General features: G+C 48.4%; 1 protein-coding gene across 1 annotated transcript in view; it reads left to right on the top strand.

Annotated features, from left to right (window-relative positions):
- The window catches only part of TSPOAP1 (TSPO associated protein 1), a gene marked incomplete at its 5' end in the record, with an annotated part of 66532 nt that overhangs the window by 35069 nt on the left and 12885 nt on the right, over positions 1–18578 (top strand). Inside the window, 11 exons of the mRNA XM_083875328.1 lie at positions 1183–1292; positions 3044–3153; positions 4560–5375; positions 5831–5982; positions 7420–7992; positions 10105–10404; positions 10685–10864; positions 13932–15053; positions 15659–15785; positions 15931–16082; positions 16486–16648. Coding sequence (XP_083731454.1) covers positions 1183–1292; positions 3044–3153; positions 4560–5375; positions 5831–5982; positions 7420–7992; positions 10105–10404; positions 10685–10864; positions 13932–15053; positions 15659–15785; positions 15931–16082; positions 16486–16648 — 3805 coding nt within the window. The remainder of the gene's footprint in view (positions 1–1182; positions 1293–3043; positions 3154–4559; positions 5376–5830; positions 5983–7419; positions 7993–10104; positions 10405–10684; positions 10865–13931; positions 15054–15658; positions 15786–15930; positions 16083–16485; positions 16649–18578) is intronic.

Raw genomic sequence — 18578 nt, 5'->3', positions numbered from 1 at the left:
GCAGGATCCTTGGAAAAGAGCCAATGCCTGGAGTGGTTCCACAGCACATAATTGTGGGAACATTCCAGGCTAAGACCCTTCATTTGGGTGTTAGAGATGTTCTCCAAGGACACAGGGCAGGATTGCATTACAAGAACTACAGTATCTTGAAAAGATGCTTGGAACTCTTCCCAGAATTGGCTCTTGACTCTTCATGTATCAGAAAAAATACTTTGTGTTCTGGTGCCTGCAGTGGGTCTTCATCAAAAATATATTTGCCTTGAGGTCTGCTTTAAAAAGGCAGCATGAGTTGGTTCATTGGCACAAGTTCAGACAAACCCTCGGGAGTGCATTGCCTCAAGAAGAAGGGTTACATTACACCATCTGTTGCCACTGGATGTAAAATCCCAAAATTTCACCGTGATCTAAACAGCTGAGAGAAATTTCTCAAAGGTGCTTTGCCAGTAGGCACCAAATGCCTTGAGGGTGCAGCTTTCAGTTTAGGAAGTGCAGAAGGATCTGCTGGCTAGAAAGGGAGAGGTTGTAACAGGAAAGGGAGGCTTCCTGCCCTGACTCTTACACTTCATTCAGCATGTGCTGTTAGCAGAGCCAGCTAAAATCAAAAGTTCCAATCAAAGCTCTGTCTAAACACAGACATCTTACAGAACATTTACAAGTCTTGGGGAGGACAGAAATAGTTAAAGACCCCAACATCCAACAGAGCTCCTTTGTTCAGGTTGACACTTCTGTTGCACACAGGCTCAGCTACCATTTAGAGGTAGGAAATAATCAACACAACTGAATTACGGATATGTGGGGTGGAAGAGGTCTTCAGAGCCTCTAGTCTGATCTCCTGCTCCAGTGGGTCTGTCACCACCACTAGATCAGTGTGGCCATGGCTTTGCTGAGCTAAGGCTACAGGTTCTTCAAGAATGGAGATCCCTCAGCCCTGGAAACTGTTCCCAAGGCTGTATCACCCACCTGGGCAAGGAGTTTTTGTTAATGTCTGACTGGAAGCCCTGAAACTCCAACTTGGGGCTGTTGGCTCTTATTACTACTTCCTCACATAAAAAAAATCATTCTTAGAGATGGTCCTTAGCCCAGGAGCCAGACTGATGCCAGCCACGAGTTTAGGGGATGTGTTCACTATGTACAAACACTCAGAGTGTTCCTTTGCTGAGATCTTATCTTTAACATTTTTAGGTGGACACTGCAAGTGAAATGGAAGAACTGGATGTTGACAGCATCTCCCTCATGCCAGAGCCAGGCAGCCAAGGCCCTGCAAAGCTCCAGGTGTTCTTAGCTCGATACAGGTACTGAGTGGTCATTGCTTGTGCTCTGTGAAGTTTAACAGGTTATCCACAGATCCCTACTTCACAATCTTCTCTAGGATTCATCACTGTTAGGAGTGGATAATAGTAGGTTACATCTTTTATCTTATTTCTCCATGGGATTTTCACACTGGGAGAGCTGGGGGAGTCTAGCCTGAAGAAGAGAAGGGTGTGGGGAGACCTTAGAGCTCCTTCCAGTGCATAAAGAGTTCCAGGGGAGCTGGAGAAGGACTTGGGACAAGACTCGGAATAACAGGACAAGGGAATGGCGTCCCACTGCCAGAGGGCAGGGATAGATGGGATATTGGGCAGGAATTGTTCCCTGTGAGGGTGGGGAGGTCCTGGCACAGGGTGCCCAGAGCAGCTGTGGCTGCCCCTGGATCCCTGGCAGTGCCCAGGGCCAGACTGGACAGGGCTTGGAGCAACCTGGGATAGTGGAAGGTGTCCCTGCCTGTGGCGGGGGGTGGAATGAGATGAACTTTAGGGTCCTTTCCAACTCAAACCATTCCATGCTTTGAGACCTGTTACTTCCTGCACAATCCAGCCTTAGCTAAATAAAAGCACATTAAGCTCACTAGCTGTTCAATGAACAGCATTGTGTGAAAACTTTGAATATTGTTCTTTGTTGAAAATTAGTTCAACCCGACATATTCATTGAATTGTCTATTTTTTTCAGAATAGTGCAAGAACTTTTCCCTAAGAGATCTTATTCCAACAATTAAGAAAAATTCAGTTTAGAATTCCTGAAATTTTTGGCCAAAATGTTTCTGGATGTAATTTTTAAAGGAAAAAAAAAAGCACAGATTAAACCCAGATTATTTTAATAACTCTTGCTGTTCATGCTGTTCACTAAGCCATCATGGTCAAGCCTAAGTCGCTACAGTTCAATGTATTACCTATCCTTCACCTTCTTCATTGGGAATTGGGAGGAGAAGAACAGGGATGATTCCGTGCTTGTGAGGAGCACGTCAAATGTAGGCTGTGTCTTCATGTCAGTCTTGGGCCCATAAGGTCTCAGTCAGATCACAGAGGTAAACATTGCTTTAGCATGATGAAATCCCTTTTAAGGGGTAAAGAGCAGGAATTGGCAGTAGGTGATTTTAAAGATAAGGTTTTTCATGAGGCATTTTCCTGTGGAATGAGACCCTCTGATTAGTTTGAGGATCCCTAGGTAGGCCGGTTAGAATTCCTGGAGTCCAAGTCGTATCAGCAATGTATTTCTAATTTTCTTGCTGGTGAAGTTTTTGGAGTGCTGTTTAAAATGTGGGGTTAGAGCAGGAGGAGACGCCACAACCTCTGTGCAGCCTGTTCCAGTGCTTGCTCAGCCTCAGAGAAGTTTTTCCTCAGATTCAGGTGGAATTTCCTGTGTGTTTGTGCCCACTGCCCCTTGTCCTGTTTCTGGGCACCAGTGGAAAGCGTCTGGCCCCCTCCTCTTGACACCTACTCTAGATATACCTGTGCATTGATAAAACCACCTTTCTGTTGACTCTTCTCCAGGCATCTTCATATCCCTGTTCCTTTGGATGTCACAAGACATCTGTTCTGCTCCTCAGAAATTACTTGTTATTGAATATTTTTATATGTAAACTACAGTCTTGATCTTTGTCTCTGGAATTCGCTGCTTGCCAAAGTGCATACATTCCCAGTGAATTGAAAGCTTGTCAGCATCACAACTGTAATATGTTGCTGAGAAGGTTCCTATGCAAATTATCTTCCAACTGTAAATATTTCAGCTACAATCCTTTTGATGGACCTAACGAAAATCCAGAGGCAGAGCTTCCGCTGACTGCTGGAGAATATATTTACATCTATGGAGACATGGATGAAGATGGCTTCTTTGAAGGTGTGTTTTAGTAAAATGAAATGTGACTGAACTGCTGTGGAGAGTTGATCTCTCTCCAGAAAATGAGAAAGAAATTTAGGGAATACCCTTGAAACCTCAAGGTAAAGGGTTTCTGCCCAAAGATAGTTTCTTAGAAGGATGAGTGGATCCTGTTGGAACCAGTTTTGTTTATGTTATGAATAAATTAAGTCTAAGCTATGAGATCCTGGTCTAGTGATTTCAGTGGAAATTTTGCCACTACTTTCAGCAAGTTCCAGGTTTCATCCCCGATGGTTTCAACTCCCATATGGTTCCTCCCTCACCATGGAGAGGAGCGTGTTCAGCCCCTTCTGCAGATGAGCTGTTTCCCTCTTTCCAGTGACTGTAGTGAGCCAGGAACTGCAGCAGGTGATGGGCTCCATTGCCTCAGTGTCTTTTGACAGAGAGGGGATACAATAATCAACCCAAACTACAGTTGCGACCCTTGCTGCTACCACAAAGTGTTTCTGTTTTGGCCCTTTTGCAAACTTGATCCTGGTTGATTGAGAGGTGGATGGAATCAAAACCAAGATTTGTGGACTGTAAATTTGTGTTGGGGTTTCTTTATAGAGCCACTTGCTTAAGGGGTGATGGTTCCTGATTTCCTGAGGTGCTTTGCAAGAGTTGAGACAAATGCATGTGTGTTGCACTGCTTGCTCTGTGACTGCTCTGCCTCATTTTTTTTTCTTTCTTTCTATTCCCAAGCTTATAATTTATTTGTTTGTTTATTGTTTAAAAAAGTTTATTCTTTACTAACCCTTTCTGCTTTCCCTGATTTCAGTTGATTTGCAGTAGGTAGGGTTTGGAATGGGGAACGCAGCGCTGTCCCTATGTGCTGCTCATCCATGGTTTGATGGGTCTGCACAGACCAAGTGCTATGTGTCTGTTGTCCCCACAAGTCTTTTTGGGACACCATTAGTACAGGAGTTAACTTCAGAAAGGAGGAAGCTAGAAGGAAGGCCAGAACTAAATACAGAGCTGAAAAGATAGACTTTCTTCAGGAAGTTACTGCAAACCCCAAATCTGAATGGCTGGGAGAAGATGTAAAATCATCCATCTGCATAGTTTGGGAAGGCTAAAAAAGTTAGTGAAAGAACTGTGATGAGGAAGAATGGGATAATGAAGAAGGAAAAAGCCTTTAGCTAATTAAAGCCAAATTTTTACTTAGTTGGCTCTGAAATGTGTGGAGGAGTGAGCTTCCTCACTGTGTCCATTGGGACCTAACAAGGGAAGCCCTAGGAAATCAGGAAATCATTTCTGAGGTTTTTTCCACTTCTGACTGCGGAGCAGTTGTGCCCTGGCATAGATGTTGTCCCATAGTCCTCACAGCTGATCTGGAAGGCTCAGTGGCAGGAGCAGTGGTAACAGGTGTCCTGTTTTTTGTTTAGGGGAGCTGATGGATGGCCGGCGAGGGCTAGTCCCCTCCAATTTTGTTGAGCAAGTTGCAGATGATGACCTCATGACATTTCTGCCTCCGGAGCTGAATGATCTCACCCATAGCTCATACCAGGAGAAAAGTTTGGTCAGTGCAAGCACCAGCAGTGGAGATAAGAGTGAGTTCTCCGTTGAAGAGAGTAGCATCAGTCTGTTGGCCAGCAGAGCAGAAGGGGACCAGGAGGAACCCATTAGTCACACAGCAGTGCCTTATCCAAGAAAACTGACTCTTATCAAGCAGCTTGCCAGAAGCATAGTTGTAGGCTGGGAACCACCTCTTTTGCCAGCTGGCTGCCCAGAGATACAAAGCTACAACATCTATGTGGATGAAGAGCTACGTCAGAATGTGAAGAGTGGCCTTCAGACCAAAGCAGTGATAGAAAAGCTGGATTTACACACCAGGGCTTACCGCGTGTCTGTGCAGACGGTGACGGAGCACGGCAGCTCTGATAAACTGCGCTGCACTTTCTTTGTGGGGCAGGATTTTGGCATGGCACCGACAATGCTGAAAGTCAGAAGTGTCACGGCCACATCAGCAGAGGTCACGTGGCTTCCCTGCAACAGCAACTACAGCCATGGGGTGTATCTCAACGGGCAGGAGTGTGACGTGACCAAGCCAGGCGTGTACTGGTACACCTTCCGCAACCTGCAGCCCAGCACCCAGTATGTGGCCAAGCTGGAGGCCCGGCCCATGAAAACTCCTTGGGAAGAGGTGCCTGAGGGGCAGGAGCAGGACTCAGCTGTGATACACTTCACTACCCCTCTAGCAGGTACCGCAGGCCTCTGCACATGGAGAGGCTATGCTCAGCTAGTCCTTTGCTGGAAAGCCATGGGGCAAAGGAAAGCAAGGTTGATTAGGTCCCCAAAGCCTGAGGTGCTGCACTATTTTGTGTTAATGTTTTTCTTCCTTTATTTTAAAATTTGATTATCCCTTTTGCTTTCATTTGCTCTGGGAAAACATCCTCTGTGCTGGTTGGAGCAGCTGGTTGGGCAGGGAGGAGATGGTTTGCCATGACCTTGCTCCAAGGGTTGCTGCATCTTGGCCTCAGCTACTTTTGCAAAGTTCTGTTTTCTGCGCATTAAAGCTTTCACAGAACTAGAGTACCTTATTTTCTTTGGTTCTGTTTGTCATTTCCCAGGACTGGCCTGACTGTTGTAGTGACCAGGGTTGAGCTTTATGCTGTAGCCAGATAAGCAAAAGGAAATTGTGTTTGGTCTCTCACAGGCACACCTGATGCTCCTTTGGATGTCCAGGTAGAAGCTGGTCCCTCACCAGGTATCCTAGTTATCAGCTGGTTACCTGTCACCATTGACGCTGAGGGATCTTCCAACGGGGTCCGGGTCACTGGATATGCCGTGTACGCGGATGGACAGAAGGTACTGGCTGTGTAGGAGGTGGCAGGGGCTGCCGCAGGGGTGGCACTAATTGTCAGACCTTAAGACATGGAAAGCTGGATCCAGGAAGGTGTCCTGAGGAGGCAGTGACAGTCCTTGGCCTGGAGAAGAGTAACATCTAAGAAGGGATATTGTTTGGGCTGTGTGATGCACACCATGAAAGACATCTGTCAAGATTTTGGAGTAGGACCCTCCAGCAGCAAAACAGCTTCCTCTGCTCAGCTCAGGCACTGGCCTGATCCTTTGGCAAACAGTGAGGCCCCAGGGTGTGGACAGAGCACAAGGACAAGTACATGGCCATAATCTGGGGCCTTCTCTCAAATGTGAGGAGTGAGGTGTAGTAATCCCAGCATGAAGTTGGCATCCTCACAGTGTGGGCAGAAGGGTAGGGGGGGAATCTGCCCTTCTGCCATGCTTAGGTGAGACCCCACCTGCAGAGCTGCCTCCACCTCTGAGGCCCCCAACATTAGAGGGATGTGGAGCTGCTGGAGCAAGTCCAGAGGAGGCCATGGAGATGCTTCAAGGGCTGGAGCCTCTCTGCTCTACAGGCAGGCTGGCAGAGCTGGGGGTGTTCACTTGGAGAAGAGGAGGCTCCAGAGAGACCTCAGAGCCTCTTCCAGAGCCTGAAGGGGCTTCAGAGGGCCAGTTAGGGACTTTGGACAAGGGATGGATGGACAGGACACAGGGAATGGCTTCCCACAGCCAGAGAGAGGGCAGGGCTAGATGGGATTGGGAAGGAATTGTTCCCTGTGAGGGTAATGAGGCACTGGCACAGATTGTCCAAAGAAGGTGTGGCTGCCCCAGCCCTGGCAGTGTCCAAGGCCAGGTTGGGCAGGGCTTGGAGCAACGTGGTGTGCTCCAAGTGGAAGATGTCCCTGCCCATGGCAGGGGCTGGAGTGAGATGGTTTTTAAGGTCCCTTCCAACCCAAACCATTGAATGATTTTAACGTACAAACACCCCAGGGTTCAGTACTGTTACTCATACAGGGCATCCAAGGACATTCTGTTTTAAAAGCGTCCTGTGGCCTTGTGCACGCATGATGTTGTTTGAAGGAGCAGAGTCCAGAACAGAATGATGCTATGTTGGATAATTGCTCTTCTGTTGTGGAAATGCTTTTTCCTCTTCACAGGTCAAGAAAAGGAGGAGTCTGGGAAAGTAGTCAAGGAAAAGCTCTTTAGAGCTTAGAAAACAAGGAGGGTTAAAATCTGGAATAAGAGTGAATATATTCACATTTTGTAGACTATTCAGTTTCTCTTTAACTGTTCATTCTTCCCAGGCACAGTACAGAAGGGTGGGAATTCCACACAGCTGCTGTTCAGAGCTTTGGGTTCTGTCTGAACTTTGAGTTGGGAATTGTTCTTCTCAGAAGGGCTGAGCTGTGCACAATAAATAATTTCTTCTTGTTCTTTTGCTTACAGGTGATAGAAGTTACTTCTCCAACGGCTGGGAGTGTCCTGGTGGACTTGTCCCAGCTTCAGATGTTCCAGGTGTGCCGTGAAGTTTCTGTGAGGACAATGTCTCAGTATGGAGAGTCCGTGGATTCAGTTCCAGCTCAGATTTCCTCGGTCCTGCTGCAATCCACCCACTGCACTTACCCTGTGTGCAACACTGTCCCCTCCAGACTGCCCCGGGGGCGCCCCAGGGCCTCGCTGCCTGCCCGCAGCCCACAGCACACGCCCGGACTCACGCTCCAACAGAGGATTCCTCTTGAGAGCTCAGATGCCAAATTGACTGATCCCTCCTCCAGCCCTGTTGGCTCAGGATGGCCTCTGACAGAGAAAGCCTCTTCCCCACCACACCTCCCCTCCCCTAGTACTTCCTTGGTGCAGGCTCCAGGCACTTCCCCACAGGGGTCGGACACTGTGGGAGACAAAAAATGCCTGAGTATGTCTCCCCAGCAGGCTGGCACAGTGCTCACAGGGCAGGGCACAGAGCCTGGCCCTTCTCAGGAACTGGGATTGCAACAGCTGGGTGAAGGGACAGAGGTTCAGGTAAGTGTTTACATCTCCTGCCCAGTGCCAGGTGTGCAGGGAAAGGCAATGGATCCTTTTTGAGGAGTGGGACAAGATGCCACTGAGCACCTTTCTGTGACACAATGTTGCCTCTGGGCTATCATCCAGCGGTGGCAAACTGTCAGTGAGTTTTGGCTGCTTGTGTATCTAGAAGATGCATCTCACCTCTTGATTCTGTTTGCTAGCAGATGAGGAACAGAGTGAGGAAAGGAGGAATTTACAGAGTTAAAAGATGTTCCCATGTTAGTCTGGCATTGCTGTGCTCTCTGACTTGAAGGAACCTTACCTAGTCTGGTGGGTTTGCACAAGACAGTGGTAGAGCACCTTAGTGGATGGCAGAATGAGGCAGCCATGGCTGCAGAACTGGCAAACTGTTCTGACACTGGCTGTTTGGAGTTCCCAGTGGGTCAGTGGAATTCCCAGTAGGATGGGTGAGTGCTTTCAGAGTTCTTTTAGGACAGCAGGGAAGATGCCTGAGGGCCATATAATGATGGTGAATGATTGTTCTGTGACCACAGGGAAGTGGGCCCTCCTGGTGTGGGATGTATTACATCAAGGAAAAGGATCTATTTCCTATTCTGGCTTTTGACATCAGAACTCATGGGAGTGCTTCAAACTGTTAAATTCAGCACAACTTTATTAATCATGGCAGTGTGACTTTGTGAAGGCTCAGAGTTATGCCGAGACTTCTCAGAATTGCTGAAGCAACAGCAACATGGTGGGCCCAAGCCCAAAGGCCAGCTCAATACCAAGAAGAACTGAGATGTTGGGTCCAAAATTTCAGTTGGATCAGCTCCTGGTCATTTGCACAGTACCTTGGGTGAACTGCTGGTTTCATTTACCCACATGTCATAGATTCATGGAATGGTTGGGTTTGAAGGCACATTAGAGATCACCTGGTGCGTGACAGGGACACCACCTGCTAGGCCAGGCTGCTCCAAGCCCCATCCAACCTGGCCTTGAACACTTCCAGGGATGAGGAATGTCCTGGTGGATTTGTCCCAGCTTCAGATGTTTGTAGTGTGTCAGGAGGTTTCTGTGAGAATGATGTGTCAGCCAGTGGTTTCAGTTCCAGCCCAGATTTCCTTGTTTTTCTGTGAGCCTCTTACTGTACTTCACCTGTTTCCAGTGTTGTTGCCTCCAGACATTCAGGTGTCTGATGTAGATGGCTGCACTTGTGGTGGTTGCATTGCCTTCTTTGTAGAGATGAGTGAAATAGATGCTCCCAGGATGCAAATCATCCTTCTCACTTGAGGTGTATCTCTTCACTTGGCTGTCAGCAAAAGGAAACAGGGCAGGAAATCTGAGCTGCGAGATGAGACATCCGATCAGGACCTGGCTGGCTTTTGTCTGAGCCCAGGGAACATTGAGAAGCTTGACACTGCAATGTCTCAATGTCCCTGAGGTCTGATCCTTCAGTGTTTTTAAAGTGTGCCTGGTCCATAAGGACATGGTTGTGCTCCATTGCAAAATGCAGGGAGGCTTCTTTGGTTAGAGAAAGATGTGGTTGATGAAGGCCCACGTGCCTTATCCTACTTGCTTCTGGAGCTCCATTTCTTCATCTCCCAGTGGTTTTCTTGGACTGGTTGGAATACAGATGTAAACTTTCTTTAATTCTCACTAGGTGACCTAATCAGGACCTTGTTGTACTCTCTGTGTATATTATTCCTCATTAATTCCCCTTCACACCCCAGGAAGTCCTGGAGACGTGTTCTCATCTCCAGCTCAACCCAACATTGCGAGTGGTGTCTAGGCCATTCCTCTGGCAGGTGACAGTGGGAAATAACCTCATTCTATAGCTTGGGTTCTTCTTGCTGCTCTGAAACTTGTTACGGTAAATACCCTTATGGGCCTTTGCTGAACTGCAGCACTGGGAGCACCGTGTGTCTCCTGGGACCTGAGGACAGGGAGGGCTTTGTCCCAGAGCTGGCCGGCATTCCCAGCTGCAAGTTGCCTGCCAAAATATTCATATGCCTACAGCAATTAACACATCAGAGGGCCAAAGAATTTGGGGTCATAAGACTCCGTTTTGGTGCATAAGTAGTCTGAGACACCTCCCCTTGATTTCACATTTGTTGTTTTTTTTCCCAGATGGAGCAGCCAAGAACCAAAGCACCAGAGCTGGGAAGCCTCACCAACAGCGGGGTGAAGCTCCAAACAGAAACCTGCCATGTGTCCTCTGTCGAGGAGACACCCAGAGGTCCCAGTGCTGACACAGAGAGAGAGGCAAAGAAGCACCTGAGTCCAGAGCCTCCATCCTCCTCCAGCCAGGCTGAGGGGACACAGGACACCTTTCAAGATGGAAACACAAGTGGGAGCAGCTGCCAGGACTTCCTGAGGTTGTCTCCTGGCAAGGAGGTGATGAAAGAAATCTCCAGAGTGAAAAGAGAGGTTTGTTTAACCTTGGTTGAATGTGTGTGCCTATGGGTGGATGTGAACTGTACTTGACCTCCTGAGTTTTCCAGCCTTAGGCAGTGCTGTTCTGCAGGCTGTGAAGTGAGGCTGATGGTTGTGTGTGTCCACACGTGCCAGTCACTCCCTTGGGTGCTGCCCACTTCCTTTCCTACCACACCTGAGCTGTGTATGTGTTCAGAGAAAGGAAAAAAAAATCTCCTTTGTTGCTGAAATAGAGTCTGGGAGAACTGAGAAAATGTGTTCTGCTTTTCAACAGCAAGAAGAAAAACTGTCAGAAATGGGCCGCCGACAGTTGACACTTTTCACTGAGCACAACCGAAGTTCTGACCTTTCAGATATTTTGGAAGAGGAGGAAGAAGATGAGCTGTCTTCAGAAGCTCTGGAAGAGAAGAAATGGGACCAGAGAGAGCCATGTTCCCAGGAGGATGGGGAAAAGGTAACTTGTCCTGAGTGCTGCTTGCGGGGAGTGCCAATGCAGCCATCCCATGCCATCAACTCACAGGAGGAGGGGCTGGGCTGAGCCTTTCCCGAGGTCCTGCTACTCTGCTTTTACTTCCAGTGTTGGCTCAAGGTAGTAAAAACACAAATTCTTTGGGAGAGGGAAGGGTGTTTGTTTGTAATGCATGTAGCCAGGATTTAATTAATTGGAAAAACACACAGTGCGATGTGATGTTTAAAATCCAGGGTTAAAATCAATAGTATCGATTGAGTTCTTAACACAGATAGTAAACAGGCAACAGTCAATGCTCTCAGGCACAATTGAGGTTGGGGTGTCCTGTGCAGGGCCAGGAGTTTGCCTCAGTCCTTGCAGGTCCCTTCCAGTTCAGGGTATTTCCTGATTCTCTGATTATTTGGCTTAGGCCTTGATACTTTCTGTAGCCAGGGATGGCATGTAGGAGCAGAGTTGTGGCTTTACAGTTCAAATGCTGCAAGGAATGAAATCCTGCCTTAGCTGAGCTGTAAGTGACCAGCTTAACTCATGCTCAGAGAGCTAAATCTGGTCTGAATGTACCTGTAGGAATGTGATTCCAACTGCATGGCCTGGAACTGGTGTGTAACCATACAGATTACAGCAGTTGGGATGAATGTCTGTGAGGGAAAGCACTGAGGGACTGGGACATTAAAAAGCTTTGCAGGAAATGTGATATGCCTGGATGGCAGGAAAGCACCCTCTCTTTAATTTTTCATGACCGAAGAACATCTGTAGTTGATGGTGCCCTGTGTGGGGCTGCTGGTCTGCAGGGATGGGACTGGCGAGCACTACATGGTAGCAAACAATGTAGTGGCTCTGGAGTAAATTCCCTTTTCTCCTTCTTTTGGGGCTTCTGCTTCCCAGGTGAGGGATTAGACCCGCAGCGCAACACATCAGGAGAGCCTGGGGAGGGGCTGGGGCTCTCTCTGAAGGTTTTGGAAGGGCTTCCAGTTGTTGGGATTGTTGGGAAAAAATGGAAGAAAACCAAGTTTCCTGGAAAGAGAAAGAAGGAAATAAGAGCAATCGAGAACACTATTCTTTGTAATTTTTTTTTCCCTGGTATTTTATTTGCCTTAATGTTTTTATTTGGTTGGGGTTTTTTTTCTGAAAAGAAACACCAACACACCCTGCTCATGTCCTGTTGAGCTGAACAGACTGGTACTTCTTGATTGGATAAAGTGATTATTTTCTATGCTGGCAGTAACAGTGTGAGGATGACAAGATGCTGAACCGGGAGAGGGCATGAGGGGCAGGAAGCTTTAGGGTGCAGAGCTCCCAGTACTGCCTTGTGTATTGAAGGGGATATGACTGGAATAGGGCTGTTTTCTAGGATTCTGCATATTTAGCTAAATTTTCTGTTACCTCAAGACTCTTCAGCCAACTCTTTAAGGATCCAGAGGATGAAAACACGGAGGGGTGCTGCTTTTAAAATGTTTATCCTCAAATAAGTTGTTTAATTGCTGAAAGCATTTATTATATTAAAACTCGAAAGCAGAAGCCATAACTTTGCAAACAGCTAAAAGAAGTCTTACTGAACTTATTTTATGGTTGTATTTATGGATTCTCCATATTCCTAATTGGTGCTAACAATGCAGGAGCCCTGAGCATGTGTTCTGTAAGAAGAGTTCGAGAAAATTGAGGGGCTTTTAGTCTAGAGGAGTCGAGTGGGAGATTTTTTAACTGCCTATAACTTACTTGCATGATGGTTAAAAGGATGAGAACCAAAGTATTCTTATTTCTGGGAGATGATACATTAAAAGAGGCAGAAATCATGAGCTGTTTTTTGGAATGTTCATGCCGGAGATGAGTTCAAACCTCTTTCCCAGGAGGGCAGTGTGGCTGTGGGACTTGTCCCCAGAGGGTTCAGGATCTCCATTCTTTGGTGTTTTCAAATCTCATCTAAGCAAAGATGTGGATTTATTGTTGGGAACAGTCCTGCTGCAATTAGGAGACTGAACTGGAAACCTCTGGAGACCCCTTCAAGCAGTTATAAATATAATTCAAGACCAACATTTGCCTGGAAAAAGCTATAGATGTTGGAACTATCAGTAGACAGCTTGCAACTACCTTTGTTTCTCCCACACTGTGATTCAGTTTTTAATTATCTCTGAACAGACCTGCTTATGGCTGTAGATTAAAACATCAGTAGCTACACATGCTTTGTCAGCTATTTGTAAGCGCCTTTAGAACACATAATGATATAACTTGTCAGGGAAGTTGAACAAGAGACCTCCAGAAGTATCTTCCTACCAAAATGACACTATGCACCTGGGATTTTACCTTATATGTTGGTGCTAATGTAATAAGAAACAAACCCCTAAATTCCACGACAAATTTTAAAATTCAGCAGTGTTGTCCCCAAAATTTTCTGTAACCTGGTAGGCTCTCACCCATCTGCAAGTGAAACTCATGTCTGTGTGGCCCTTTGAGGTAAGGGGTTTTCCTTTTTTTTTTTTGTGGGAACTCTGCTCCTGGATATGCATACAGGAACTTGCAGTAGGGCTGTGCTTTGCTAGGAGATGGGAAGGGCCCAGGCAGCAACATCTCCAAGGGATGTCCTACAGCACAAGGCCATTCCCTGTGCTCCAGGGAGAGGACAGAGCTAAGGGGGACCCATGGCTCCATGAGTGAGCACAGGCTGTGGACAGAAGAACCCACTCAGCTCTGCTGTGGAGGGACAGCACCTCTCCTGCCCCTATTGCACCCCGAGGGTGCCAAGCAGTGGGGAATCATTCCTGTGGCAGGATGACAGGTTCTGCAGGTAACTGTGTGTGTACAGGAGAGGCTGGGAGGGAGCTCTTCCATGCATTTGCCTTCCTCGCTTCCCGCCACATTGCTGGTTCATGTGATTGCTTTTGCCAGAAGATCCATTGCTTCCTCTGCCCCTTCCCCCTGCTTTGCTGCAGCCACAGCTCCATCCTGCTCTGCTGGGAGGGAATCAGGGTCACTTTGCCACTTGTTTTAATGTTTATTTCCTTTCTTTTTTCCTTTGCTTGTCCTGGCTGTGGCTTTTCTCGGGGTCTGGGTACAGATGGATCTTTGTGATACTGACAGCGATGAGGAGATTCTGGAGAGGATCCTGGAGCTCCCGCTTCAGAAGAACCGCAGCAAGAAGTTGTTCAGTATCCCTGAAGTGACTGAGGATGAGGATGAAGATGAGGATGAGAAGAAGGGTGTTACAGAAGAAAAGACAGACCCTCAAGACTCCTTGGAAACACAAACCTACCATTCAGGAAGAACAGAGAAACCACCCAACAGCCGGGAACCATTTCTAAAGGAAGATGGGAATAACACCTCCATGGATGTGTCTGCTCAGACTCTGCAGGGGGAGCACAGTGCTAAGGAAAGCAGAGCGGATGCTGACCATGCAAATCCTGCCTATGGCCTGCTGGCTTGCAGTCAAAAGAAGGCACACTGGAACTGGAGCTATCAGGAGAATGATCCAAAGTCTGGGAGTGGGACAAGTCCCTCTTGGAGCAAGAAGAAGGGAAATAACTCTCGAGAGAAGATCCGGAGTCGGCCTGAGATAAGTAGGAAGAGACAGAGCGATCTAACAGAGCACTGCAGTCGTCTGCTGGGGAACTGCAGCCAAATGGGGAGTGGGTTATACAGAGCTCCCAGTCTCAGGGAGGAGCTGAATGTTGTCAGCAGTGCTGGTGGAAAGGAGGGGTTGGATCCGTTCAGCCGGGCCAGACAAGGCACCTTACGGAAAAAAGCACCGAGATCAGGGGGGACAGAACCTGCTGCGATGGCAACACACTGCCCCAACCCCAGGAGCCTGGAAATAGACATCGAATATGACTCTGAAGATGATCAGGATTCAACCTGTGCATCCTCCCCAGAGAGCAGGCTGTGGCCAGAGAGGTCCCAGAGCTGCCAGGGGGACTGGAGTGATGATCCCAGTCAATCTGAGGTTGCCCACCCAGGTGGCAGAAGGGACCTCACCAGGCTGGAGATGATGGAAGAGCAGGGTATGGAGTGGGCCGGGTCTCCGAGCCGGCACCTACAATTCTTCTGCCAAGAGAAGGAAGCCCCGAGGTGTGAAAGCAATTTTGAGGAGCAGGGCTGGGAGCTGGACTGTAAGTCACCTGGCTGGAGAAGGAGGCTCGAACATTCTTCGAAGGGGATACGTAGCACCTCCTTGCACAAAAGGGTTGGGTGACTTTTCCTGTTCTGGCTTTGAAGCAGCTTGCAGTGGCGCTGGCTTCCCTCTGCTTCCCTGGCCTGCCTGTATCTTGCTTTGTTCAGTGTTGTCCAGAGAAAGGACCCTCCTCTAGGATTATCTGGAAGAATATCTAAGAGATTCTGTAGTTCTGTGCTGCACTGTGGCTTTTCTTGTAGCTGCTTCTGCTTTTCCTGCTCCCTGACCAAGTGTCACCTATGCAGTATTCCTTTTCACACTGAGTCTTCCTCCCCACGGCAGGAGGCTGTGGGACCCAAAAGAAAATCCCTGTTGCAATAAGCAGATTGGTGAAAGCTTTGTGTACATGCTGACTGTAATGTCATTGCCTCCCCTCGAAATGCCCTTTCCTGCATCTTCACCGTCACCGAGGGGATCGTCACTGGTGCCTGGCAGGGTACCTGCCTGTCCTCAGTTCTGTTTTCCAACTCCCTTGGTCTTTCCAGCTCTAGAGTGTCCCTGAAGAGGAATGTTGCATTTGGATACACTGCTCTTTGTGGAGTGCGTTTGGGCTGAGTGCTGTACAGGGAGTTGGAAGGCAGAGGCTGCTACTAATTCTCTGGTGGTTCCAATTGCAGGTATCCAGTCATAAAGATTCCAGGGGCCTGGAGCCATGCAGCACAGCCACCTGGCAGGCTCCTAGCAGGAGACGGAGCAAGAGCGTAAGAAGAAGTCAAATGCAGAAACTTTTGCTCTCTAGTCCAGGTGAGCAGGAACGGAGAGGGAAGTGGGCAGCAGGAGAGATGGAAGCTCCTGGAAATGGCTGGGGAGAGGCTGGCAGGCAGTGCCTGGGCTATGCAGGGCTGGGGCAGGGCTGATGTTCTCTCTGCTCTGTCCCCTCTGTGCACAGGCCCTCCAAGGAGCACTGCTCCTGAGAGCTCTGGCAAAGATGATGGCATTCGGATCTTTGTGGCTCTCTTTGACTACGATCCTGTCTCCATGTCCCCTAATCCTGATGCAGCAGAAGAGGAGCTCCCATTTAAGGAGGGGCAGATCCTGAAAGTAAGAACTTAGTGAACTATCTCCTACTCTATGGATCTATCTGGTGTTCCAGGGGCAGCATAAACCTTGGGGGATCTGCAGCTTCTTCACGAATGAAGTAGGGGTGCAGATGCTAATATCTTCTCTCTGGTGACCTTATGGAATGGCTGGAGCTGTGTTGGAGGGGGTTAGGTTGGATATTGGGAAAGGGAATGGGCACAGCCCCAAGGCTGCCAGAGCTCCAGGAGCATTTGGGAGGATGCCACTCTCAGAGATGCACAGGGTGGGATTGTCGGGGTGTCTGTGCAGGGCCAGAGGCTGGACTGGATGATCCTTGGGGGTCTCTTCCAACTCAGAATATTCCATGATTCGTTCTCTGTGCAGCTCAGTCACTACAGCATAAACAGTCTATTTCCCTTTGCAGGTTTATGGAGACAAGGATGCTGATGGTTTTTACAGGGGGGAGTGTGCTGGAAGAGAGGGATACATTCCGTGCAACATGGTGTCAGAAGTCCCTGTGGAGAGCAGTGAGCTCAAGCAGCAGCTCCTAAAGCAGGGGTTCCTTCCTGCAGACATGGAGAGCCCAGGTACAGTGTGTGCTTGTATGCCATGCTCCTGTGGCTCTTTTCTGGAATGTTGGAAGCTCACTCTGTCGTATGTGGCCAGTGCAGCCACGAAACCCATCTGGAGGGCTGTCCCTGGATCTGCAGCCTGGTTTAGTGGCTGCTCCACAGCAGGGGAATCTGGCTGGATGTGAGTGCTCCAAGCTCTCAGTTCATCCGTGACTCCACTGCAGCATTTGCAGCTGCTCCTGGGCTTGAGGTGTGTGAATTCAGGACAAAGTAAGGCTGAGCCTCGCTAGGGACAAGAGAATAGAAGTGTTTGAAGAGCAGCTGAAGTATGTGAACAAGAGTTTTCACTCTGTTCTCTCCTTTGTTTTAAAAATCTGTGACTGAACTCTTGGGATGACCCTGCTCTTGGGTGAGAGAATCTATGACTTGGGAATGGAGATGGGGAAGAGGGAGGAAAGGTGTGAGACAACAAGGTAGGCCAGACAGGAGTGTACAGGGAGCAGACCTGGTGGTTGAGTTCCTCCTTACTTACTCCCTGAAGTATGTGGTCAGTGCTTTGTGCACTGCAGAGACTTTCCTGTTCCTTCCGACTCATGTACTCAGAGAGGAGAGGGAGCAGCCCTGGGATGTGCAACCAGCGCAGCTCAGGCTGAGTCTGGCTGAGTGACTGTGAGCTGCGCCTGCTGTGAGCACTGGTGTCCCAGTGCCTGTCCCTCATGCCTCCTACCTCTCATCCTGCACTCCTGTGTGCACCCTCTATTGCCAGTGCCGGTTGCTGGATCTGCTCCACTTATTAAAACACCTGGTTTTGCTGGTCCCTGTTTCCCTGCTAGTTCAGCAGTGAAAAACAGCACAAGTGTTGGTCATGGCAAAGGTAAGCCCTGACATTGCCTGAGCTGGGAAAAAAAACCCAAATCAACCTAAAAATAAAAAAACTTAAGAAAAAATAGGAGCAATCCATTTTTTTCCTGTTTCCATGGAGAGAGACCCAGTATCCTGCTCTAACAGACCTTTAAGGTCCCTTCCCACTCAAACCATTCTATGATTCTGAAGGCCTGACAAGTGCCCAGCTCCTAAATGTTGATCCCTGGAAAGTTGATCCTGAAGAGCACAGGGGTTGAAGGAGCCTGATGCTTTCACTGTGTGATTTCTTGAATATATTTGTCCTTTGGCCTCTCCCATGTCTGAAGAAAAAAGATTTAAGTAAGGTGTTTTTCACATCTATACTCTTTCTCCCGTGTATATGCCAGAGATGGCTGGATGCCTGTGGGTGGCCTGTGTCCCTTGGTGGATGTACAAGGCACTCTCTGCCCTGCTCCACTGCATAGCCTTAGAAGAGCAAAGGATTTTAATAACTCTGAGAGTTCATTAAACGTGATGGGTTTGAAAGTTTTGAGGAAGGTGGTAGTAGTCAATAAGGTGTGTGTGCAGGGGAGACTCTGGGTTTGACACTGGGGGGGAAGCACCTCAGATCCTTGGGACAGTTGTGGGCCCCTCTTGGCAAGGACACGGATGGGCTGGAGTGTGTCCAGGGAAGGGAACAGAGCTGGGGAAGGATCTGGAGCCCCAGGACCATCTGAGGGAGCTGGGAAGGGGGCTCAGCCTGGAGAAAAGGAGGCTCAGGGGGAACCTTCCTCCTTTGCACAACTTCCTGATAAGAGGGGGCAGCCAGGTGCGGGTTGGACTTGATGGTCTTAAAGGTCTTCTTCCAACAGTAGTGAATCTCTGATTCCTTGGCAGTCGGGCTGGCTGTACCTCTGCTGTTTTCCTGCTGCCATAAACCCCAATCACAGCCTTGTAACTAAGGAAATGCCTTGGAGGGGTTTGTCTGGGCACTCCACAGGTTCATTTGGGATTTGATCCAGTTCTGACCCTACTTAGTGCAGAAGCTTTAGCTAGAGACCTGGGATTTTTCAGGTGTTAATGGTACAAGGCTTTATTTCAT

Source organism: Zosterops lateralis (assembly GCF_965231275.1).
Source record: "Zosterops lateralis genome assembly, chromosome: 19".
Lineage (NCBI taxonomy): Eukaryota > Metazoa > Chordata > Aves > Passeriformes > Zosteropidae > Zosterops > Zosterops lateralis.
The sequence above is the reverse complement of the archived record's forward strand: the minus strand, read 5'-3'. Positions and strand labels throughout refer to the sequence as shown.